At 50.1% G+C, this 25,421-nt stretch overlaps 1 protein-coding gene across 3 annotated transcripts in view; it reads left to right on the top strand.

Moving 5' to 3' along the window:
* LOC122393168 (small conductance calcium-activated potassium channel protein-like) overlaps positions 1 to 24,742 on the top strand; it is a 96,372-nt gene extending 71,630 nt beyond the window's left edge. For all 3 annotated transcript variants that reach the window (XM_043388916.1, XM_043388917.1, XM_043388918.1), the window contains exons 8-11: positions 9,550 to 9,660; positions 14,259 to 14,386; positions 16,031 to 16,100; positions 23,096 to 24,742. In XM_043388916.1, coding sequence (XP_043244851.1) covers positions 9,550 to 9,660; positions 14,259 to 14,386; positions 16,031 to 16,100; positions 23,096 to 23,476 — 690 coding nt within the window. In that variant the 3' untranslated portion in view covers positions 23,477 to 24,742. The remainder of the gene's footprint in view (positions 1 to 9,549; positions 9,661 to 14,258; positions 14,387 to 16,030; positions 16,101 to 23,095) is intronic.
* Positions 24,743 to 25,421: the final 679 nt, after the last annotated feature.

The raw sequence follows: 25,421 nt of genomic DNA, 5'->3' as shown, positions 1-25,421 counted from the left end.
TCTCATGACATGAGAAAAAGATCATAATCATCATCATACATTCGCATGGCGTCCACAAATAGGTACACAACATTCAGCTCAAGAGTCATTTCATGAAATCTTAGTCCTTTGAGGTTAAAAAGAATGCCAAAAAAATGTTTTGCAATGCACAGGCGTAACTGGTAAAAATAAAACCCAAACAACACAAAAAAAAAACTTGCCTTAAAAAAGGCAGTTGAAACCTTCTGGCACAGTTCATAGCAACTAATTATAGCCAGCTACAGAAGATAAGGTTTGTTTTTGCAGGTATTCAAAAAACCCTTCAAGTTTCAACACATTTTCATATACCTAATTATTTTAAGTCTTTAAGCTGGCTTTTAGTGATGACGATGCCTAGGCCTCAAATATTTTAATCAACGCATACTGCTACAATGAGCGTCGAGTTATCTTATATAAGAGATAATATGTCTTCTTAATAACCCTTAAAAACTGTTGTTTCTTAATCCTTGCGCACCATTTGCATCGTTCGTTTTGGCTACATATAGCTCAAATATTCTAATTACGTAGCACTGCTTTTTGGAGAGCGAGGAAATTAATTAAGCTGATGTACGAAATGTTATATGCACCGTAACTTACGGACGCAGCCTAAAATAACCACCAAACGCAGATAGTCGGCCTTTCTTGGCACGTACGTATTAAACGGTTTAATCCGTCGGCGGTGGGGTCCTGAAATCTAATTAGGCTCTGCTGGCCGCGGAGAAGAAATGAGCCTGTTATCGTCCAATGAATTTCATGCATACGCAAAGTTATATAAACATCGGATCGCTTATGTAGGAAACGCAGAAAATTTGAAATATTCTTTCCCTTTTTGCCGCGAAATGAGTCGCTTTAATATTTCTATGTTGACCTATAGGTATAACTGGTGAGTCTCGTGATTGATTGACCCACGTGTGGAAAGTTCTTATAGTTCAAGAAAAAAGACGATGTGTTGGTTGAAGGTCATTGTAAATATCCGACCATGCTGTTGTTTTATTTCAAGGAAACATTTCAGCCATACTTCATATATGCACTTCATCGGTTCTATGTTTATATCCATTGGTAGTGTGAGTCGTATGGTATGGCTGTGAGGGCTGTCATCTCTAGTCCTGTTTCAGCAGATACAGACGGCAGAACGTGCGGCTGTCGGTACCCATTGCAATTCAACGATCGATGGCAATCGGGACCAATGTAAAACACGAGCCATTGGCGATCTGTTTGCCGGCCAGTTCGACGACCGCCTGGCACCGTGACGTCACGCGTGGCTCCAGCCAATCAGCGTCCGTTGCCGGGAGGCCCCGTCGGGAACGGTGTGAGATACGCCCGGGTGATATTGGAACATGACTTCAATGTGATTTTTCAGTCACTTGAAATTTACGTTTTGATTCAAGTTAGCAGCTAGGACATGTTTGTATCTATGAAAGCAATTCATCATATCTATATTTCAAATAAAATGGCACACATCGGCATCGCCGTAGAAAATCAATCCAATAATTTGACTTTTTGTTTTACCTATGTCGCCTTAATGTATCATCTTTCTTTATAGCGCCTGCCTATGTGTTTATGCCATTGAAAAAAGAAAGGGTGCTATTGCATCAACAATTTATAACTACCGTCACCTCGAATGCATCTAACTATACAGACAGTTTGCAATTTCGCCCGTCGACGCGGCATGACAGGCTGAGCCCTATGACGTCATAGGTCTAACATATGTCAGAGTTGCCAGATTAATCTCAGTTCTCAGTCCCATCATCTTTACCAGGTGATCTTCGGAGAAGGTTCAGTGTGTGCTTTCTCAATTCTCATGCATAAATTATTCTGCTGTTACATGCCTACTCTGGATAATAGAAACAGATCGATTTGTGTATAACAGAAGCCCTCACAAGACTAGAAATGAAAAGCATCGGAGTACCTACTGCAAAGCGATGTACGGCGATCACCATCGAATGTTCCGTCGCGTTTCTATTCATTGCTGCTCCTCCCCAGCACCGATCATCATAATTTTGATGAGTTCATTCCTGAACCATTCGCTGGTCATTAGCGAAAGGTCAAGTCGGTCCGAGGGTGGCGGCGGTGACGACTGCAGCGAGGTGTCGGCGAAGGCGCGGCCGCCGCCAAACACTCGCTCTCTGGAGCCGCAAATGGCGTCCGCGCTGAATAGGAAATGCTAATGCCAAAACTGGGGCCGTTTCGGTGCGCGTCAACGCACAGGCAAATTAGGTCAGCAATAATGCATCAGCGCGCGGTGAAGTCAGGCTGCTCCGATCAATACGAGACGCTGCAGTGGCGAAATTCGGCGTGAATGGGGCACTAATTCCCCGTTTGCAGCTCCTCTTTCCATTTCCATTGTGACGACATGACCAGCGCCTACGGCGAATACCGTGTGAGGAAGCGCAAAGTGCACAGCAAAAATGTCGCCTTTTGCCTGTCTTTCCTCCACAGCAAAAAGGAGTCCCCCATTTCGCTACTCGGCCTCCCACGCGGGAAAAGCTTCTTATCCACCGTGGTCAGTGCTGCTTAGCTGTTCAGCACCCGACACCGCACAGCTCTGGGCGTCCACTGTCCAGTGTCGCTGTGCCAGCAGTGTGTCCAGCGTGGTCCTCCGGCTGGCCCTCCGGCTCTGCCCCGCCGACACCTGAGCCCCGCTGCCCGCTCCCCGCTGGGCGCCGCTGGACGCTCATCACGGATGGGGTGTCGGTGCGCGCCGCCATTGCTCATGATGCGCCATCGTTGGGCGCCGACCGTCGCCGGCACCGATTAATCACCGGACCAGGGCCGGACCGCTGCTGGCCAGCCGGCCTCTGCGGGAGGTGACCGAGGCCGGGTCAGACTCCCCAGGAGCTGGCCGAGACTGAGCCAGACTCCCCGGGAGCTGACCGAGACACTGAGACAGGCTCCACGGGAGGCGATCGAGACTGAGACAGGCTCCACGGGAGGTGACCGAGGCCGGGTCAGTCTCCCCGGGAGGCGATCGAGACTGAGACAGGCTCCCCGGGAGCTGACCGAGACTGAGCCGGCCTCCCATAGAGCCTCCGCCGTCGTTGGACCAAGCCTGACGAATGATGCGGCGGTGGCGCGGCCGCCCGGAGACAGCAGAGACGGAGACTAAAGCGGCGCAGACAGCGGGAACGTGGCACAGAGACAGCGGCAAAGTGGCACAGAGACAGCAGACAGCGGGAGAAAAGGAGGCACTGAGGTGGAGACTCAAGCGTGCAGGGACGGCTGAGACGGAGACTTAAACCCGCGCCCCGGGGGGGGGGCAGAATCTGCCCCCCTCCCGTTTTTCGCCAATAACTTCTAAACGCGTTACGCCAGCGACGTCAAACTTTCAGTACCTTATCATACATCAATTTGACACGTTCCCTAAAAATATGAGCGAAATCCGTCGGAATTTTTTTTTTTGAGAAATTGACGTTTTAGTGACGTCATGTTCGCCATTTTCGCCTCAAAAATGGCAAAATTTCAAACGCCGCTAACATCTTCATTCTTAAAGGAATCAAGACGTAACAAAAAAGGTTATACGTGATTCTACTTTGTCTATCAAATGGCTATCTCGGTTTTTTGAAAATTTTGGATTTTGGCCAATTTTTTTTCTTCAAAAACTGACTTTTTGGGAAAATATTTATAAAGTCCAAAATTTTGAGTGTATCGAAAAAGCGGAATATATGTTAAAGAAGTGGTCTATGTGCACCTACATACCAATTTTTAGAAGAATCGGCTCGAAAATGTGGAAGTTATTCAAAATTTTATGACGTCACGACAAACAAAATTTTTGAAAAATGATTTTTTTTTGGAAGTTCTAGATCTCGTACGGAAACACAAATAGCACCATTCGATTCGCCGTGAAAAACTGCATCAGATAGACACCTTTTTAGGCCTTAAAAACCAACTTCGAAATTTGACCTCACTTGACCTGACCTTGACCTGACCTCGACCTGAAATTCATCCAGAGGTGGTCCATATCACTTATTGAGTGTGCCTATTGAATTCTATGAGTAAAATGACCCATAAACATGCGTCGCACATGCCCTTTTCTATATTTTGTTTTTGGTGACCTGACATGACCTGACCTGACCTTGACCTTGACCTTTGAATGACATTGTATGCAACGAATATTGTCTTGGTAGTCTAAGAACACGTTTTGGGCAATCAGTCTCAGTCCATTCTTCGGCAACTACGGTGCAAGGCCGATACTGTAGAAACTTGCATCTTGTACCCTTGACCTGACCTTGACCTGACCTCTGACCTACTTAAGCAAAAAAATTGGGCTCTTAAGACCCGCCTTGTTGAGAGCTTTCGATTGCCGTTTTCCCCGTCTTTCTACGACCATCGGTTCGGAAGTTAGGGGGGCAGAATCTGCCCCCCCCCCCCCCAGCAGGGCGCGTATGGCTGAATAGCCCAGCGGGTCGCGGGTTAAGCGGCGCGAAGACGGCTGAGACGGAGCCAGGGCTATTTGGGAGCAAGGCCAAGGCAGCGACATTAAAGAAATATTCATGGAAAGAGACAGAAAGAGAAAGAAGCAGGGGTTGAAACGGTGCTATTGAAATATAGGAGCTGAATCGCAGGAGCTCAGTCATGACTGGCGAGAAACGGAGCCGTGGCCCAGGGATGTTTTTCTTTTCTATTTAGATTTTGAGTATTAATTCCTCACTCAAGCCTGGACACTTTTTTTATATATGTAGTTTGGTTTTCAAATGACCTTTTCCTCGATAATTAATTGAAAATGCAATAAAAGACGGACAATTATAAAACATCGTTGTCAATTGTTTCATGTGGCTTGAGAATGAACCGTTATTCGAAAATTTGCCAAACAATATGATATTTGCTTTTTATTACATTTTCAATTAATTATCGAGGAAAAGGTCATTTGAAAACCAAACTACATAGGTATATCAAGATGTTCCTCGCTAGAGCACTGCATACTTTTTCTTCTGGACACTTTTCTTTAGTCTAAAACTTAAGTACGAAAGTGAAGATTTCAACATGTTTTGAGGTGTTCGATGGCTGCTGTTGTACTGTAATAAAGCATCAGCATTCAGCATAGCATACCGCCTTCTTACTGGTGGACTCTGTCCGGCCGATTTGAAGCTTGGCACCCAGAGCTGCGAGCTGCGTCAACTGGCCAAACTCACTCAAAAGGTCAAAGACAGCGGCATTAGCCATGCAGGGGCATCGGACGGGGGGGGGGGGGGCGGAGCCTCGCGCGGCCCGGGACGGGCGGACGGAGAGATTCTCCGAACCGGAATTCAGCCAGTCCCGGCTCTGTGAATGAAATGACAGCGAGAGCTATGAGCGCTTCCGACAAGGCACTTCCTCGTGGGGTGAGAACGCTGTCGACGTCCGGCTGCATGACTTCGAGACCGTGCACTATTCGACACCGCGCCGTGGAAACCAAATAAGGTGCGGTGTTTGACTGAAGATGGTCCGGGTTTTGGCCGATTGAACTACTTATTTCTTTTAGTGACCTGACAAGTGACAACATTATCAAATGTTCAAGGAAATATTCCGGATAACATCCTATTCGAGTGCTGTTAGCTCTGTTTTCATTTATCGTAAAGAAGCTTTCCTCGAATTTGTTAGTTTTTCATTTTCTTGTCCAATATATCTGAGTGTATCATGTTGAGCCTCTGGAAGGCTGAACATACCATTTAGTGCACTCTGGCATGCGGAGCAGACACGCTCGCGTTATTTAATGGCGCGCAAGTATGGCCGTAATTCTCTGCGGGGCGCGGGGTGTCTGACCTACAGGCGGAACCGGCGGCGGAAGCGGCCGCGCTGGAACACCGCCACCAGTTCGGCGACGGATTGTTACCGAGACGGCGGCGGTTCCGGAGCGAACGGTTCCGCGAACGGCGACCGCGCCGCGCCGCGCTAAAGGTCCCTAATCACACCGGCCGGCCGGCGCGCGCCGCACCGGCAGCCGCCTTCCTTCTGCTCGCCGGCCGGACGGATACAGCCACCGTATCGTGCATTTTTCATGAGTTTGTAACCGGCCGTTCCCGGTATTAATGAGATTTTAGGAAAATGCCGGCGAAATCCACAGGGCATTCGTGTATGTACATATTTGTGAATGTGACATCCAAGTCATGGCATAACGGGTAGATATTTAATTATTTATGCGTGTTACCGCGGATTGCGCCCCGGACGCAATGGCTCGTCTTTTTATCATGTGCGGATGATGAATTGTCTGAGGATGGATCTTCGCGGCCTGATGGACGGCTCTCGTTATAGGCACAGTCTTCACGCCCTTGGCGAGGTCCATTTGACTGCAGGCAAATGATGTAGATCAGTTGTCCAATTACCCTTTATCCTATCAGTCATTTCTGGACCAGTCAAATATTCATTCTGATAAGCAGTGGCCAGTGCATTAGAAGTATAAGTTCATGCATTACATTATGCTTTCATCTAGGCATGTATTTATGCGCTATCAGTCTATCTGAATAGACAGTTACTGTTTCGTCAAAGTCAATGATATTTCGCACAGTTATAGCATAATGCTGCATCGAGATCATAGGTGGAACTTCGTGCCGAGCTGGGAGGGCCCGAGCTCTCCAAATTCGACGCCGGCTTGGCTTTAGAGCCGCAACAGACCGCGGAGGTCAAGGTCAGCGCTAGGGCGGGGGCAGATTTGCTGCGCCCGTGCCCTCCCAGCTCCACACAAAGTTCCACCCGTGCTCGAGATTTACATAAAAATGTACCTACCTGTTTTTTTTTTGACGCCATATTATGTGGGTACCTACAGGATAGACCAAACCAATTTTATTGCGGAAGCATTCGCTGTCAAGTGTAAATATACTGATCAGCCTCCCAGCAATAGCGTTATATCCCCATCAGACACTAAATTGTTATCAATGTTCTGATACCACTGGGCCCAGTAAAACGATCCGAAGCAAATATTGTATCATCAAGTTTTGATCTTACAAAGCACAGCCACAGACAAGTGCCATTTTGGTTTCGTGATGTGATTTAGATCGTCTGGCTTTTGTATGATACTGTACGAAAAAAGGCAGTTTGTTGCTGTTATATTATGATCCTGCAGATGCCTGCAGTATTGCCACATAGCAGGCAATGGTTCCACACAGTTACGCCTTCTGTAACTCTCAGATCGTCCTCCGGCACACCGCGTATTGAACGCCAGAGCGACTCGAACCCGGTCTGTGAACCCGGCAGTACGACTGATTTCGCCAAATGGACTCCAATTTCTCACAGAACAAATGAAACTCCTTTTCGTTTGACAAAACTTTAGCCACACGTTGGATAGTTGTACCATATTTTTCAGACGCTGACAAACGGCAGGTTGTGCGCTGAGTTTAACAATTTCAGGGAAACACTTCTCATTGTCTCGAGAATGGCCCTTGACGTCTCGAATAAAGGCACTTTGGCGCAATGATTTTGACTGAAACGGCCCAATAAGTGCCGACTGACGCCGTGCTATGGAGCTCCGGTCCGGCCGGCGCGCCTATGATCCGTTGACGTCAGACAGGGCTCCCCGTGGTTCAGTGACGTCAGGCGGTGCTGCCGGTGGTCCAGTGACGTCAGGCTGTGCTGCCCGGTGGTCTGCAGTGACGTTAGGCCGGACTGTTCCGTTGCCCTGCGGTGTCATTCCGGTCCCGGTGCCGCCGGAGACGGACGGTGCGGACAGTTCCATCCATCTCGTCCCGTCTCGGCGGACAGTGACACCGCGCCGGACCCGCCTCTGACCGCCGACAGCCGGAGCGGCGCGACCCGGACAGATCCGGAATGCGTCACCGTCCGCCCGGAGAGCTGCCCATAGATCCGCCCGGAGATCCGCCCACACGGCCGGGCGGCGGTCCGGCACAGATGCGCCCCCCCCCCCCCCCCTCAGTCCGGGACTGTCTCAAAAGTCCGCGGCTCGGAACTTTCCAATTTGGCGCTGCCGGTGTGGCCCAACTGTCCCTGGCGGCGGACTGGCAGCTGGAGCCAGCCGTTTGTATCAGATGCTGCCGACCCGTGGCGGGCAACTTATCTGCGCGCCAGCTTCTGATAATGCTGCTAGAAAGTACCTACATCTAGAATTTCTAAATGTCCCATTTGGGAATTTTCATGGCCTGAATACTGAAATGTGATTGTCCATTTTCTATAGCTATCGGTTGGCGCTCAAGTAATAACAGTTTGCCATCAAAGAGTTTGTTGAAGAATAAAAAAGCAAGGCCATATATAAGAAAACATTCATAGCAACGGTTTATCAGAGTAGTTTGATGCTAATATTGAAAGTCCTGTCCTTCTGGAGGTGTGTTAGATATTGACTATAAAAAAGATATCTTCCCATTGACTTATAGGAAGATATCGCCTTAAAAAAGTTTTTGTCCATACCTGGTTGATGAGTTGACCAAATGACTATACAAACACTCGTGCCTCAAGCTAAAAAAAAATCGCACTTCTAGGCTAGGCATTCTCACTTATACTTATTTGGCTTTGATTAACCAGTAAGCGGGTGAAACAGCGCTGAGTTGATCCGTGCATTAGTATTCCTGTAACCTGGTCTATAAGCATGACATAGGTGGATGGATCAATCAAGACGCTCGATTCCATCCCAGTAATTGGGGCAGGCATTAGAGGATTGAGCTGTAGCGCGGTGCACCTCGCCACGACCGCGTGTTCGGCCCCAGAACCGGGCCGTTGCCGTAATCCAATCACCATAGGGCGGCCACCCACCCCATCCAAAATTCAGCTCTTCATCAACGCCGAGCATGCCGCCCCGCATGAAAGCCACACGAAATGAGCACGCAGTCTGTGTCTCAGTGTGGGCCTCAAGATCAAAGGCGAAACAACGGTACTCATCGGTCGAATGCAGGGTAATTCGCCCCAGTTTGGGGGATAAGCTTTTATGGGACTGTCTCTGTAAATTTTTTGAATTAAATCTACGGACGATATAAATAAAGATGCTTCCTATGCTTTATAGGATGCTTTATATGATGATAAAGATGCTTCCTATGACAGATCTTTCTCCACTGCTATATGCAAAAACTTGTGAAATGATGTGAGTGACCGCAAACCATTCATGCATTGAACATGATTTTTATGCACGTTTTCCAACCATCACCTACATATTCACTGAAGCGCCCACCAATTTTGCTGGATTACCGTGGCTGAATGTTTTTATCAACCACATGTATTTTATCACGGATATGCATAAAATGCAAAACGCATTTACGGTCACCTGCTGGTTTGCCTGTGCCATTGTCGTGCTCTCGCATAATCGCCAACGTTGTTGGTCGGAAACTGCGTGAACCGTGATTGTTTTGAAAAACATTACTCGTTGTCACCAAACGTTCTCTGATTGATAAGTCATCATGAACTCGGGTGCTTCATATTCAATTGTGTTGATACGGGCGGTTTTTCACAATTAAAGTCATAACCTTCGGATCCGCATTGCTGTTCTATTCAATTGTGTTGATAATGTGTGCCTTCCATTGAATTGTGTCGTTGCCCTGATTCGTGTTGTGCTAACCGTGTCCTGGGGTCCATGTGTCAGCGGATCCGGTCTGTGACCATGCTCGGGTGCGTTTTCAGGGCGCCGGTTGTACCGCTCTCCTAGTGGCCGTCGTCTCCAGAAAGCTGGAGCTCACGCGCGCAGAGAAACACGTCCATAACTTCATGATGGACACGCAGCTCACAAAAAGGGTGAGTCCGTAAAGTTCTGTTAGAATCTAGCACTGCCCGTTTGGTAAATTTTGAACGTATAGTAGCGCGTCGGAATGTAGTGCAGTGATATTTTATCATTATGGCCTCGTATTGAATGTGAGTTACCGCGCTGCACTCTTTGATAAGAGAAAGGTTACGCCCCGTTATCGGAAGGCTTGCGAGATCAATGTGTCGTCTTCAATGAAATGCAGCGTCATATTTCGCTTTGTCTTTTCCACTGGAGGCGAACATCGGGAAGATTCCTGGATTTTTTGCTTTATAGGAAGAATATGGCCAAGTTTCGAATAGCTCTATCAGTGCGTAGGTCGAAGTCGAAACGTAGAAACGTCGAACTTCGCCGGTAACATCTAAAACACTTACCAGCTAACGCGTAAACCATGTGTCGATTATGTGTAAGCAATGTGCCGATTGCGTGCAAACCATCCCGATGATTACGTGCAAACCACGTTCCGATTACGCTCAAAACACGTGTCGATTACCTGCAAAATACCTGCCGATTTCGTGCAAACCACGTGTCGAAAGCTTTAGAGAACGTGCGGCGCTTATGCGTACAAAACACGTCATGTGTTGCGTAAAACAAGTTGCACTCAGTTGTCGGCCAATCTGATGGTATCGTCATGAGGCGACGTCAGGCGTACTGGGAGGGGTCACGTGACCTCACCGTCTATCCTTGGCCACGGTCAGGGTGGTCTCCTGACTCATCACGTGACCACACCGTCCGTGCCGCTCCATCTCGCCGCGCTGACCTGCTGAGCTGTCACAGTCGGCGACACCAATAGGTACTGACGGCCGCAGTCCGCAGAAAAAAAAAACCTCAGCAGCGCCGCGCGCCGGCCATTGGCATTCCGCCCACGGCCGGAGAGGCTATAGCAATTGGCGAGAACGGCCGGCCCGCTCTGCGGCGCTTAGTAGCGAGCACACCGATTGACCGCAGCGGCCGGCCGCAATCAATCCGCGACCGCCGCGCGCCGCCGGCCCCCACAAATGAATGGCCCACCGCCAAATGAAACGTTTGTTTCGCAAAACTTGTACCGCTGTAATGGGTCTCCTGGGGCTAGGAACATAATTGAAAATCGTTAGACGTTGGCGTTAAAATGTTTTACGACTTCCTACGCTTACCAATAAGCCCCGTCGCATTTTGTATGGCTGTTGAGCAAAGGTCGCTTTTTATTGCTGCTCCAATAAGGAGTGGAAAGTCAATAGCATGTTTCTTGCTTACAGTTACATATGTGAGTTTCTGCTTACTCGGGAAATTTAAGGATAGATTGTACCAACAGCTGCTACCAGCCTGGTGCATTTCCACACCAGTTAACTGCGTTAATTACAATTTGATGCCGCCTATGCCTGCCAAATAAAGCGTCCAGTTGTCGTTGCTGGGCCCCTCTGGGCCTGTTGAGCCCTAGAACACGACACTCATAAGCTCTGCCGAGCATCTGGCTGGATCTCACCTTGAGCGAAATTTGCATCACCAGTTAGGACCTGCCACGCAGCGCCAATAGACGGCGCCGCCTCGGCCTCCGGCTCGGGACGAACAAACGACGTGCCCCTAATGAGCCGCGCCGGTAGTCAAAGCAAACGGGCGCTGTCGGGCCGCCTCCGTGACCGGCCGACTCGACCGCCGCGTGACGCGCCCGCTCGTTCATAGGGCCAATTACGCTAATTGGCCGCGGCAGCGCACGAGATGGGGCCAGTCAACAGGCGCCGGTCGCGGCCGGCGCGGCGGTCCGAGCGGGGCGGCGGGCAGTACCGGGCTTCGTTTAGTTCGGGCCGCTCTGTCAATATTGAGTCGGCGGCTGTTTGTGTATCCCGATGGCGCCGTCAGTCAGCGGAATTGGTCGGTGAGCTGCTCTAACACCGCGGCAGAGCGGCTGGCCGTGGGAGATCTCCCGGCCCGGCCTTTGTGCCCAGTGCGTGGACGGTACACGTGCGCCCGGACAGGGGCGGATCGATAGGACGGCCAGGGAGCTGCGGGCGGCTGATAGCACCGAGCCAGCTCCTCAGAGGGACGCGGAGGGACGCGGAGGTACTCCTCAGAGGGACGTAGAGGGACTACTCAGAGGGACGCGGAGGTACTCCTCAGAGGGACGTAGAAGAGGGACTACTCAGAGGGACTCCTCAGGTGCACAGAGGGTCTCCTCAGAGGGACGCGTCTCCTCAGAGGGACGCAGAGGATGGTCCAACACTGCCGAAACGCACTGGAAGCGTATCGACGCTGAGGCAATAAGTATGAGTGTATCTGATAAAAGGGCACACAAGAATAATTAGCTGCGTGTGTGCGAGAAGTTACATGTTTCTAATACACTGAAGTAATTTGCTGGGAGCGTTGTGTCAGACGTATATCAGATAACTCAGTGTGTCCAGTGAGGGAGTTTCGCTAGAGAAATTGAGTTTGATAAGCATGAGATATGTGAGGCATACTGTTGCCAGCTATTAAGTCTGAAGGCAGCTCGGTTTCTGGCCTCATGGCGGTTCAGATAATTATGAAATGAGATAGCTATCTTAGTATATGGAGGACGACACATTGCCCGCTGCTGCGGCGAAATGTCGAGTTCTTATTAATGAACTGTTATATAACAATTCCAACCTTTCAAACACTGAGCCAGGTCGGAAAGCGTTGGAGATCGCTCCTCCCCTGTTATAGTCAGCAATCCGTGGAGTTTCGGCCGGTGCCGCCCGTCGCCGCACGGCCTTCGCTTTTTGCCTGTTTGAGGCTTTTTCTCTGAGGTGAGCGTGTTTTTCGTGAAGTTTGACTCCGACGGAGGACACTGTTTCAGCTCGCAATCGGGAATCTCCCAGGGTTTTCGGTATCAAAAGAAAGGTCATAGGGTTGTTTTGGAAAGGCGATGTAGCTCTAGTCTGATCGAAGCCCTGTCGGACCGGCTTTCGCTGAGACGTTGCGAATGGTGACGGAAGGCTTCTGCCGCGGACGGTGCCTCCATTTTTGCCCCTGTTTTTGTGCCGCCGGCTCCTGCTACCCGTTCCCTTCGCCACCGGTGGCGCCGTGCTAGGTGGACGGTGACACGGAATGAGCATTAGGCGCGGCCATCAATTCGGATAGAGCTTCATTAGGCTTACAGAGCATTCCGGCAGGCCGTTGTGGCCCGGTGTGTTAACCCGCGCGGGGCTGGGGTCTCCAGCCGAACGCGCGGGGCTGGGGGGGGGGGGGTAAATTTTACCCCCCCTGTTATCTCCCGAACTAATGGTCCGATTTGGAAAATTCAAACGCCAATCGAAAGCTCTTATCACGAACTACTAAAAACATGTACTTAATTTAAAGTTTGAGGTCAAGGTCAAGGTCAGGTCAAGGGTACAAATTGCAAGTTTCTACAGTATCGGCCTTGCACCGTAGTTGCCGAAGAATGGAGTCATGGACTGAGACTGATCGCCCAAAACGTGTTCTTAGGCTACCAAGACAATATTCGTTGCATACAATATCATTCAGAGGTCAAGGTCAAGGTCAGGTCAGGTCAGGTCAGGTCACCAAAAAACAAAATATAGAAAAGGGCATGTGCGACACATGTTTTATGGGTCATTTTACTCATAGAATTCAATAGGCACACTCAATAAGTGATATGGACCACCTCTGGATGAATTTCAGGTCGAGGTCAGGTCAAGGTCAGGTCAAGTGAGGTCAAATTTTGAAGTTGGTTTTTAAGGCCTAAAAAGGTGTCTATCTGATGCAGTTTTTCACGGCGAATCGAATGGTGCTATTTTTGTTTCCGTACGAGGTCTAGAACTTCCAAAAAAGTCATTTTTCAAAAAATTTGTGTGTCGTGACGTCATAAAATTTTGAATAACTCCCACATTTTTGAACCGATTCTTCTAAAATTTGGTATGTAGGTGCACATAGACCACTTCTCTGACATATATTCCGGTTTTTTCGATAGACTCCAAATTTTGGATTTTATAATGATTTTCCCAAAAAATTCAGTTTTTTGAAAAAATTTAGGCCAAAATCCAAAATTTTCATAAAACCGAGATAGCCATTTGATAGACAAAGTAAAATTACGCATAACCTTTTTTGTTACGTCTTGATTCCTTTAAAAATGAAGATGTTAGCGGCGTTTGAACTTTTGCCGTTTTTGAGGCGAAAATGGCGAACATGACGTCACTAAAACGTCAATTTCTCAAAAAATTTCCGACGGATTTCGCTCAAATTTTCAGGGAACGTGTCAAATTGATGTAAGAAAAGGTACTGAAAGTTTGGCGGCGCTGCGCGCCGCCGTTTTTGAGATATCGCAAAAATTCGCGAGGGGGGGTAAAATTTACCCCCCCCCCAGCCCCGCGCGGGTTAATTGACGGCAGCGCCGGGCCGCCGCGCCGTGCCACCAATGCCGGCTGTGGCCGCCGCTCCGCCATTGTGTAGGACTTCATGCGACTCTGTAGAGTGTGCAGTGCATTGTTAAAGGCGGCCGACAAGGCCCTTCGTTAAAGTTCATTCAGTACCTTTATTCTTCTGCGTCAATGTAGCACTGTTCATCATTTCGCCGCACACAATAATGGCGGTGCTGCGACTGGGAATGGCTGCCGTTTGGAGACTGTCGGAGACCGCTGACTAACTCTGTCGTTCGTTCCAGTTGAAAAACTCAGCAGCCAACGTGCTCAGAGAGACGTGGCTCATCTACAAGTACACCAAACTGGTGAAACGGGTCAACCCGGGAAGAGTGAGAACGCACCAGCGCAAGTTTCTTCTCGCCATATACTCGTGAGTTTCAGGGGAACGTAGCAGTCCCAGCTGTGCATTCCTTGGCTTCCTTGTACCTGCTGTGCAGCCATACAAGCGTCTTTAAGAAAACGCGCATCGAACAAAGAAAGAATGTCAATTAACCCGCGCCCTGCTGGGGGTCCTGGATTTCCACGCCCTGCTGGGGGGGGGGGGGTGTTTGAACACCCCCCCTTGTAACTCGGCTCCTGGGCCACGTAGCGATACGCGGAAGGCGGCGTTCGAAAGAGCGTAAAAAATAATGACGAAATCACTTCGGTCAATTTTTTGGTCAGGTCAAAGGTCAGGTCACCAGAGGTCAATGAAGGCAAAATTTCGCCGATTTCCAGGTCGAATGTCAAAAATTTCCAAGAAGCCAACGCATAACTCGGGAACCAATAGACCTACAGCGCCGCGGAAAAGCGCATTCGATAACCCTATTAACGCCCTTTCTGAGCAATTCTCTCAGATTTGACCTAACGTCAACGGTTTTGCCTGCAGGGGGCAAAAACTGCAAAAATAGCCGATTTTTTCGAAAACAGTTTTTCTGCAATAACTTTTGACCCAAACCTTGTACGAGCTTACTTTTACCGGCATCGTGTTCCTCTCGTCAAGACGCATCGAATGAACTATAACTTGACCTTGAAAGGTCAACTTGAAAATTTGACCTCAGGTCAAGGTCATGACCTGACCGGAAAGGGTCATGTTGCATATCAGTCGATCCGTATCGTCGAGCTGAACACATCTAAGGCGTTTTCATCGCTCTAGCATGCCTCTATCAAAAGTTATTTGCGAAAAACTGTTAGATACCATTCGTGACCTAAGATGACCTCAGGGCATAAACAAGGGTCACGGACACCATTTTCAAGTTCAGTGTGTCTAAACCACTTGTAATTCGGTGTTTGGGAGTGTTTATAATGTCTTTCATCCAAAAGAGGCGCATTTCATTTTTCTCCCATTGACTTATAATGGGGAGGTCGCAAAATTGACCTGACCTTAGGTCATCGATATCAAAATTCTGAGATATACATTTTGTACAGGCTATTGCTCTTAGCAATCGCTGAAAGTTTCAAAGCGATCGGTCACTCGGTGTAGCTATGACAGACATTGAAAGTTTTTATGAGGTGAGGTCACTTCAAGTGACCTGGTGACCTGACCTTGAATGACCTTGGTCTGAAATTTTCACAACATGTGTAGAATTGATGTATGATAAGGTGTACCAAAAACGGCGGCGCTCCGCGCCGCCGTTTTTGAGATATTCGCGAAAAACCACAAGGGGGGGGGGTGTTCAAACACCCCCCCAGCAGGGCGCGGGTTAAGTTGCAAGAATACCTATCTTTTGATATTTGAATTAGCATTAAATGCTCGATACCGTTAGAAATCATACCCTTAAGTTAGAAATAGCATACTTTGGAGAAATGAATGATGCTGCATCTATTGATTATCCTATTTCTAATTAGCATTGCGCTAGCTATAAGCCATTGTTTAACAATCACATGACTTAATTGGCTGTTGCATTTAGTCCAGGCTGAAAAAAACGTCAGATTCTGTAGTCTGTAACTTACTTTGTAATCTGACCGTTCAAGCTTTGCTAAGTTACGCTTCTGTGATGTTTTATGATGCATTGTTTCGATTTGCTGTTTTCAGATTACGAAAAGTGAAAATGGATCAGCGCAAACTTATGGACAATGCGAGTACGATCACAGACATGGCAAAGGTAGGTTACCTGTGTGCTGGAGCTGTGTACAAGGCTGAGACAACATACGTAAAAAGTGCTGTCATCAAGTGATCTGGGTGATGGGTACTTTAACTTTGATGAGTTGAAAACAATGCGTTTTCTCTAAGCATAAAAATAAAATCGGGTGGTATCTGAAAATAAGTGATAAACGTAATAAGGATGGTTCTTTATTTCCTTGGCAAAACAAAGTCAAGGAATTGCCAAGCCAACTCATTAGACCATTCATTCTAATCGACAGCTTTTGTTCATGGATCATTGAAAAAACAAAATAAGGTCGACTTCGTAGACGGTTTTAGGCGGCTGCATCTGTAAACGAAATTGAGGTACGTTTTTGTCACGCTTTGTCTCGAATAACTTTAACAGAAGCAATTAAAGTGATAATTTTTAATTTGATTGAACGTCATTTTGGGGAATCGAATAAAATTGTTTCAAAATGATCTTAGAAGTAAGATGAACGCACAAAATAGATTCTGGTTTACGCTTATTTTCGTATTAATTTTTTGCCAGCGTGCAAAGAAAACTGACAAATATGAACGCAGCACAATTTCCTTCTTCACTCTATTGGGGGCGAGGAACCGTAGATGAATGGCTGAGTGGGTCTGACGAGGCAGAGTTAGCAGTGAACCAGCTCTGAAAGCAGCTTAGAAGGGCCCTTGTTATTCGATTGGTCGTCAATAAGATTACAGCGGGCCGACTAGCTTAGTTAGAATCAGTTCTCGACAGCCGCCCTCGCCAAGCCTGATGAAGACAGATGCAGCGCGAATTCCATTATATGGAACGCTGCTATTGAAATCATATCGACAGGATCAAACTGCTGCATAGTTGAGCTGTCAAGCGTGAAAGTAACTCGACTACATAGATTAATTAGCCTGCCAAGTAGGGAGCAGAGGCCTCTTGCACCAAACTACCTAGCTAGGTAAAATCGAAAAACCGGTTTCAGAATAAGCTAATCTAACGGTGGTAAATTTGTTTGCAATAGCCCAATACATAGTCCTACATGTGCTTGCTAAATTTTGCACACAAATTGGTACATTTGAAACTTGGACTGGATATACGATGCAAAATAATCCAAGCATTGGTGCAAGAGGATTTTGGTGCAAGAGGCCTCTGGTTATGTTTCTGAATCTCATACACTTCAGCATTATTGCTAAAAAAAAAATATGCTTGGAAATGACACCGAAGTTACTACCAAGATCGTTGTAAAATGCATTTTCCATGACATTGCAGTACTGCAATGCCAATGAAGAACGATATATTTTCTCAGCTTGGAGATGACAACCTTAAAGACAGGACCAGAGAATGACAAGCTTGTTTACGCTGTAACGCTACGTACGATGACACCACGAATGACACTGACGCCACTTTGGAATGAGTTTCAGTCATTTAAGATCGCAAGTTTTGCTAGCTGTGTGACTGGATTCCGGAGCCAATGTGTTTACCGCAACTGCAGCCGTCCCGGTCTGCTGAGTTAATGTGATAAGTTGCCGCAATCAGAGTCGTAATCAGATGCAGTTAGTCACTTGCCACAGTTGTTAGTTTTGTGTGACAAGTGTAAGACCAGCGTTAAAGCTGCAAACGATCGTGATGGATAATGCAGTCTCTGCAGAACTTGTCAACCAACGAATTTAGTCGTACAGCGTAATTCGTAACGCATTTTTTAAAACTTCTCATTAGTACGACTTTTGAACGGTGCTTGCCCCTGTGCCGCCATTGTCAGTTACCCCTAGCTCACAGCTTCCCTTTCTCCCTTGTAATGGGGATGCAAAAAGCATTCTGATTCTTCAAAATCGTAGATTGACAGGCTATAGTATGCTGCTTTGATACCGTTTATAGATGTCTCTCATCACTTCCACTTAACCCTCGCACGACCAGGCCATTTCTCATAACACGAACGACCAGGGGGGGGGGGTTACGACCCCCCCCCCCCTGGCGTTTCAAAACGGAAGGTCGTAGAGCTTAGCGGAAAAAACCAACGGATTGCTCTCAACGAGATCTTGCGATTGGTGGTATATTTTTTGGTCCTAGGTCAACATTTGACCTACTTTTGACCGGTCAAAGGTCAAATTTTCGGAAAAATAGACTTTTTTCAACTTTCGGCGGCGATTGCGGCAAAACGGTGGGAGATATCGACTTGAAACCTTCACTATCGTGTTCCTTGATCAATTCTCTATCGTTTGGTATGTATTTCGTTTCCCTAGCTCTAAAAATGGCGCGTTGGGAGCGCCGGAAGTCGGCAAGGTCACAGTCGGCGGCAGAAATTCGAAAAATCAAAATTTAAATTTTTGAAATCTGATTGTATTTTTGGATTTGGGACGTCCATTTGCTCCCTATAGAAGCTAATATTGCTGCATATTCCCATTGAGGTGACAAGAATTAGCAAAATAGTGGTTCGGGCGCTTTTCAAAAATAGTACCGGACGCTGTTCCTCTTGTGACGTCATAGCTCCGTGACCTGACCTGACCCGGTCAAATTTCTTATACCATATGATAGCCAATACTTGCCCCAACATGCATGGGAAGTTTCATCACGATCCATCAACCGATGTCCGTACCACCGGCAGGAAACCTCGGGCGTTGGCACTCAGTTTGTGAAAATCCGGCCGGAGGCTGTACCTCTTATGACGTCATAACTCCGTGACCTGACATGACCCGATCAATTTTTTTTCGGCAAAAGATGCGCAAAGGTTGCCCCAGAGGGTATTGAAAATTTCAGCCCGCTACGACAAGCCGTTTAGCGTGCACTTCGAAAAAACCTCAGGGGGGGGGGGTTGATACAACCCCCCCCCCCCCCTAGGCGTTCTAGGGTTAACCCGCGCACCGACGGGGGTCTGCGCCAACTTCGCACCGACGGAGGGGGGGGCGGATGACCGCCCCCCCCCCTGAGATCTCGAGAACGAAGCAAGATAGCGACAAGCGGTAAACGGCATCGGATACGCACGGCCAAGATCTACAATTTTTACTAAGGTCATTTTCAGGTCAGGTCAAAGATGACGTCACAGGGGTCGAAAAAGTCAAAATGGCGGCGCTAGATATGGAGAGAGTTTTTCTCGAATAACTTTTGAATTAGTCAAGATAGGAACAAACTAAGAGCATCATCGTGATACTCTCGTCAATCCGCATCGAATGATATATATGTTGACCTCGAAAGGTCAAGGTCAAAGGTTGACCTCAGGTCACGTGACCTCGAGGTCATCATGTATATCATTCGATGCGTCTTGACAAGCTGAACACAATGAGACCATCCACGCGTCTGTATCTTGTTCCTGTACGGAGTTATTGGCCAAAAACCTTTGGTGACCTTTGATGACGTCACATGACCTCACAACTGCCCAACAGCAAAACAGACCTCAAGGTAGTGAAGGTTGATCGTATATGAAGTCATGTATGGTATATGGGGCCATTCCGACCCGTTTTAGTGGTAAAAACAGGGAGTTGATTTTTCCCCCATTGACTTATAATGGGGAGGTCGCGAAATTGACCTGACCTTAGGTCACCGATATCAAAATTCCGAGATATACAAATTGTAGCTACTAATGACCTAATAATATCCTGCGACTTTCAAAGGCCTCAAACATCTACTGTAGCTCTGGCACGGTGACAAAGTTGCAAAAAAGTGACTTGAGGTTGGGTCATTCAAAGTGACCTGTTGACCTGACCTTAAAAGGTAGGAGGTTCAAACTTGCACACCATGTGTAAAATTGATGAGGTTATAGGCATACCAAATTTCGCGGCGCGTAGCGCCGCGGTTTTCCCGCTATTCGCGAAAAACCTCAGGGGGGAGGGCGGATATCCGCCCCCCTCCCGTCGGTGCGCGGGTTAAAGTCGTTTTAATCGTATTGAAGAAAAGCCCTCCGTTCGAAGGCCGTTTTAATCGTGAAGGGTAGAAGTCCTCCGTTCGAAGTCCGTCGTCCGCCAAACGTCCTCGCACTTCACTGAAGATCTCTGCCTGTCCGGTGTCCGCCGGTCCGCCGGTCTACTGATGGTCTCTGCTGGTCCAGTGGTCCGCGCGGTCCACTGATGGTCTCTGCTGGTCCGGCAGTCCGCTCGGTCCACCGATCAGGGTCCGCTGGTCCCTGCTGGTCCGCCCGGTCCGCCGGAGACGACTCGGGATCGATCCGCCGCCAGTCGCCGAGTTTGCATTGGCTTGAATGCTGGCCGCGCTGTCAGAGTCCGTTATCGCTATTGATTGTGACCAGCCCCTCTCCGTGGGACCAGCACATCTCCCCTGACTGCTCTCCCTCGTCTGCGCGCACTGGGATGGCCGAGCTGTCCTCAAAGTGCGCCGTGCAGCCAGCGACGCGGTGCTGGTCAGCGCAGCTTACAGTCCCGACGCTAGATGGCACTGGTGGTTAGCGCCTGATGTGTATGCTGTACCGCATAGCTTGGTGGCCGTATTTGGCGATGACAGGGAGTTTCGGGCAAATTAGGGGATCAGCTGTTGCAAGCTGGATATAGAGCTGCCTTTGTGACATTTTTTATTGTGTAGCCGCGTTGACAGCTTGTGTAAGAAAATACGATCACAATTGGAAGGGTTCCATTACCTTCATAGTTCATAACTAGTTGGTTCCTGGACATACAAGATGAATGTTTTCATCATAATTCATTGGTGTCTCCCTTTAATGGCAAAGTGGTGTAATGCTTGTTTCCAGATGTCGGCATGTTAGCTGCTCCCTGTATGCGATAAAGTCTGTTAGTGTCTTGCTTGGTAGAGTTTCAGCATATATCAATTTATTAGTTAGCTCGTCTCGAGGCACAGAACAGCAGCGCATTTGACTTCCTTATTGACATGATAGGCACTCTAAAATACAACATGTCCATTTCAGAATTTTGCCATTTTACAAGAGTCGGCGGTCAGTCGGATGGGTTGTGCCCTCATGTGTCTCCACAAGTAGCTAACCCCATAGGCTGATGTATTCGGCTCTCAGAATGTTGCCACTGCTCGTTACTCAACAGGCTGGTTGTTCTCAAATTGACCACGTGACTGCACGCCTCTGCAGACGAATAATTGAGCCGGAAATATGCGCACTATTATCCGATGCACGCCAGAGCACACGCTGTGCGTCAATTAGCCTAATTGGGGCTCTGCAGAGCGGTTCGAGGCGCCCGCAGTGGGGGCGATCTGCGGCCGGATGCGGCGCACAGGCGCGCTGTCTGGTGTTCATTACACGGAGCTCCGGGACAGTCACACCGACACCCACAGCCGGCGGACGAGTACCGCGGATCGGACGGCCGCGGGAGCGAGCCAGGGCGGTCGGAGGCACGCCGCCACACCACCGCGCCGGCTCGCTTTAATCCCCAACCCTGCAGCCGTGGGCAACGACTCGGCACCGCTCAATGCCGCAGGGACACGGTAAGCCGGCAGAGAGCGCGGACTCATCTCTTCAATTGCCTGTCTTTGTGCGGCGGATCTGGCCGGCCCACTCCTGCCATCGTCGGTGCGCCGTCCCCAGCCTGCTCCGGGCGCATTGTCCTCTCCGGGCCGGCCGCTAATACGTCTCTTCAGCGCAGCTCTCCATCGGGCCACCCAATGGCGCTCTAATCACACCGCCGGTACCGCACTGCGGGAGGCGCGCGTCGTTAGTCACCGCGCTGCTATTGATGCGCGCCGGCCAGCGCCCACGCACTGGGGGCCGCGCGGCGATCCGAGCCGGGGCCGCCGCGGGACCTCCCGGCCCAGGGACCCCGCCGAGCAGTCGACATCGGAGCCCCGCTGAAAGACGGGGTCACAGACGTGGCGTGAACAAAGAGCCGGCCGAGCGGGGAGGAGGAGTCGGGCAGACCCCCGTTCGCGACAGCGCCAGAGCCGATGTGACTTCGGATCGCTGGGTGGAAGGTAAAATGAGGTCGAAGATAAAGTCGGCTACCATAAGATAAACCGGGCTGGATGGAAATGAAGCTAGCGAAGCCAGTGAAGCGAACTCAACTGATACGATACACAGCATTTGCTTAACTTGAGCTGAACAAGTATGCATAATACTTTATGGAATTCAGTTTAAAACTTTGTTCCTGCCTTTTTCGATCCAGTAAATGATAATGCTAAGGGGAGCGAGTCGAATGAGAAAATTATAATGAATAGAAATTAGAAAAAGGCCTTTTGCTTTTGTTATCAAAAGTGCATAGCTAATATGTAATAAGCCAAACTTAAATCATCGGATATATGTAAGCAAAGTGCAACGCTCGTCTGATACCTTGAAACATTTACTTTATTTTGTAAGCACGTCATAAAAGTCAAAACATTACTGGAGTCGGCGGCGCTTTGTCTTTATTACGGTACTTCGGAGCAGCGTTTTTGCTTTTCAGACTAAGCGCTGAACCAAATAGCCATTCTCAGCTTCATCAACATCGTTTCTGGAACGGGGCCCGGCTACATAATGGGAGACGGTATCCAGCCTAACTGAATTATACGGCGCTTCGCGTGTTGCCAGGGCCGACCGAGCGTGAAAGGAGGCGCGCATCCTGCCGGCTGCCTTTTCCGGCTCCGGCTCCGGCTCCATATATGCAGGCGGCTGCGAATCGACGCGTGTGACAGAGCGAGAGAGCGGCCGGGCGCGTGACGCCGGCTCTGCCAACATTTGGCTTGATTAAAGAAACCGGCGATCGCTGGCAGCGGGCATTGATTCGGGCTATATCGGGTGACTGCCGCCGTCGGCCGCCGAGTCGCCGCCACCGGGGCCCGTGGGAGGCGCTCGGGCGCAGCCGACACGTGGCCCGCCCAGGCGCACATCATTACCGCCATGGATATTGAGCCATGGCGACAAATAATTGCCGCGCATCTATCTCACATGCGATTATGTGGCGCAAATGTTTCCCAGAATTACAATAAGCCGAATGACGCACTCGGCTTAATATTTGTTTGGTGAGGCTAAATGATTGTCTTGCTTGTAGGAAATCCAATTCCTGCTTTACGGCGACTCGTCTCGTTAAATGAGTCACGATCGTTACCGCTGACACAGTGTTTGTTCTTGTGGTCCACAGGTGCAGAATTCGGTGTACGAGCTGGTGGTCGACATGAACACGCGGCAGGAACTGGCCGACGAGCGCGTCTCGGGCCTGGAGGAGCGGCTGGCCGCCATGCAGGAGCAGCTGGAGCAGCTGCCGGACGTGCTGACGCGCTGTCTGGCGGCGCACCAGGAGCAGCTGGAGCAGCGCCGCCAGCCGCACACGCTGCACCCGGAGATGGCGCTGCAGCGCTCTCCGCCGCGCCACCCGCCCATCACGCGCTCCACCAATGTCACCTCGCTGCCGGCGGCGCCTCCGGTGTCGCGCGCCAACACGGTCAACACGCCGCCGACGGCGCCGCCGCCGCCGCGCCGGACGCTGCCCCCCAGCCAGCGGGGCGGCGGGGCCGAGGCGTGACCGGCGCCGCGCGCCGCGCCGCCGCCAAGTGCCTTGCCCAGAGGAATGAGCTCGTGAGATGAGAGGGATACTTCTGTGATCTAGCGGGCGCCGGACGGAGCGCGCCGCCCGCTGCGTTGCAGCAGCCAACGGACCGCCCCGTTACCATTTCATTCCTAGGCGGGGCGCGCCGCTGCCTGACCGGTGAGGTTGTGATGCGTCGTAGAGCAGTAGCCGCCTGCGCACGCGCGCCGCTTCATTTTAGCGTGAGACAAGTAGCGTCTAGTTTGTTTTACACCTTTAGCGCCGGACGGCCTTACCATGTCCCGTTTTTTGCGCGGGCTTGGCGTCTGGCGGGGCGCTGCGCTGCGGCCGTTTTCAGAGCTGTCCGCAGTGTCTAGCGGCTCTGTTGTTGGTGCTGTTATGAGTGAGATGTGTGCCGACAGTGGGCGAGTGAGGGCCATATGGTGTGATCGACGCGTCCGGTGTGCGCCCGGCCGTCCGGGCTGTACATAGGGGGCAGCCGGCCGGCGGCACGGCCGGCCGGTCGGCTTCTCCGACCTGCAGCAGCTCCCTCTATATGTTGTCGTACTGTTTCGTGTTCCGGTTTAGTTGTAAGTGAGTCTCTCAATGTCACGCCTGGTTCCGTTGCGGCCGGGCGGGTCTCGTGGCGCGCTGCTGGTCCGCCGGCGTTCGCCCGTCGTCCGCTGCCGCTCTGTCCGCTGTCCGCTGTCCGCTGCCGCTCTGGTGTAGCCGCTGTGGCCTGTCCTCTGTCGCTCCGCTCCTCTATACTGCTGCTGCCTCTCCCTCTGCACCCGACGCGACCGTCGAGCACCTCGCCGATACTAGGGACGACGCCTCACGCCGCCGATTTCCGCTCGAAATCAAACGCCTCCTTCACGGCCCTATCGTGGGCCCTCTATCCGGAGTTTTGCGAGGCACGGTCACAGCTCTTGCTGTTATCGCCGAATCTCATCTCTCGCGAACGTTACACCATAATGGCACCACACTTCACCTGAGCTTCTCGGATGTTACTGAGAATAGATTCGGGACATTTAAAAATGACAGCCAGTCTTACCATAATAACTTGAAGGACCTCATTTTGTATTAAATCACAAAGCAGTCACAAGCTCAATACCATCTTCCTTTCCACCCAAACATTTCAGTAAGAAATCAGCCCGGCCTCGCTTTTGTCGCTAATCAGCTGGCATCGCCCAAAGAGCCTCCTTGTTTCTTCGAGATATCTGCTCCTCCCACCAGTCACAGGAAATACATTATTACACCAGATTGTGCTGTTTATGCAGGCGTGCGTGACCGTGTGTAATTTCACTGTTCCCTCGACGATTGGGGAGGGAAAGTGTCTGACGATCACACTTTCACACTCTGTCTAGCCCGTGACGGCAGCAAATCAGATCGGAGGGCGGAGCCGAGTGGAGCGGGCCGGACGCCAACTGACCGGAGCGCACCGCCACTCGGGCGCGCGGCGACGCCAGCGGCCGCACCAACTGTGACCGGATCTGCATGACTGGCCGCTTTCAGGGGCGCGCGCCGCGGCCCGGCGCCGCCGAAAACAGTCGTTCACACCGCCGGACTGAGCAGAAAAGAACGGGCGGTCGGCAGCCGACCGGCCGCGATACGGTCGGTCGTTTCCGGGCGCCATTGGTGGCGCGGCCGCGGCCAAAGCGGCGCACCGTGCCAGATTGGCTGGCCCTGGCCCAGCGCCAGGGAGGCGGCCACTCGCAGAAACGGGCGCAGAAATGAAAGGGCTCAGATCAGATCGTCTTTGGGTATTTGAGATCTTGGCAGCCTGCGTGAGGTAGGTCTGTCTGAGGTAGGTAGGTGTCTTACCTGCATGCAAATTTGGGGTTTGTTACGAGCTCAGCAACATAGATCACACATTGAACGATAGCTTTTGATCTAGCTGCATAAACGATAAATATGTTCCTAAATCACTGATAGCAAAGCC

The sequence above is a fragment of the Amphibalanus amphitrite genome, unplaced genomic scaffold (genome assembly GCF_019059575.1).
Source record: "Amphibalanus amphitrite isolate SeventyFive unplaced genomic scaffold, NRLGWU_Aamphi_draft 000520F_arrow, whole genome shotgun sequence".
Classification (NCBI taxonomy): Eukaryota; Metazoa; Arthropoda; class Thecostraca; order Balanomorpha; family Balanidae; genus Amphibalanus; species Amphibalanus amphitrite.
Note: the sequence above shows the minus strand (reverse complement) of the source record. Positions and strands in the feature narration are given on the sequence as shown.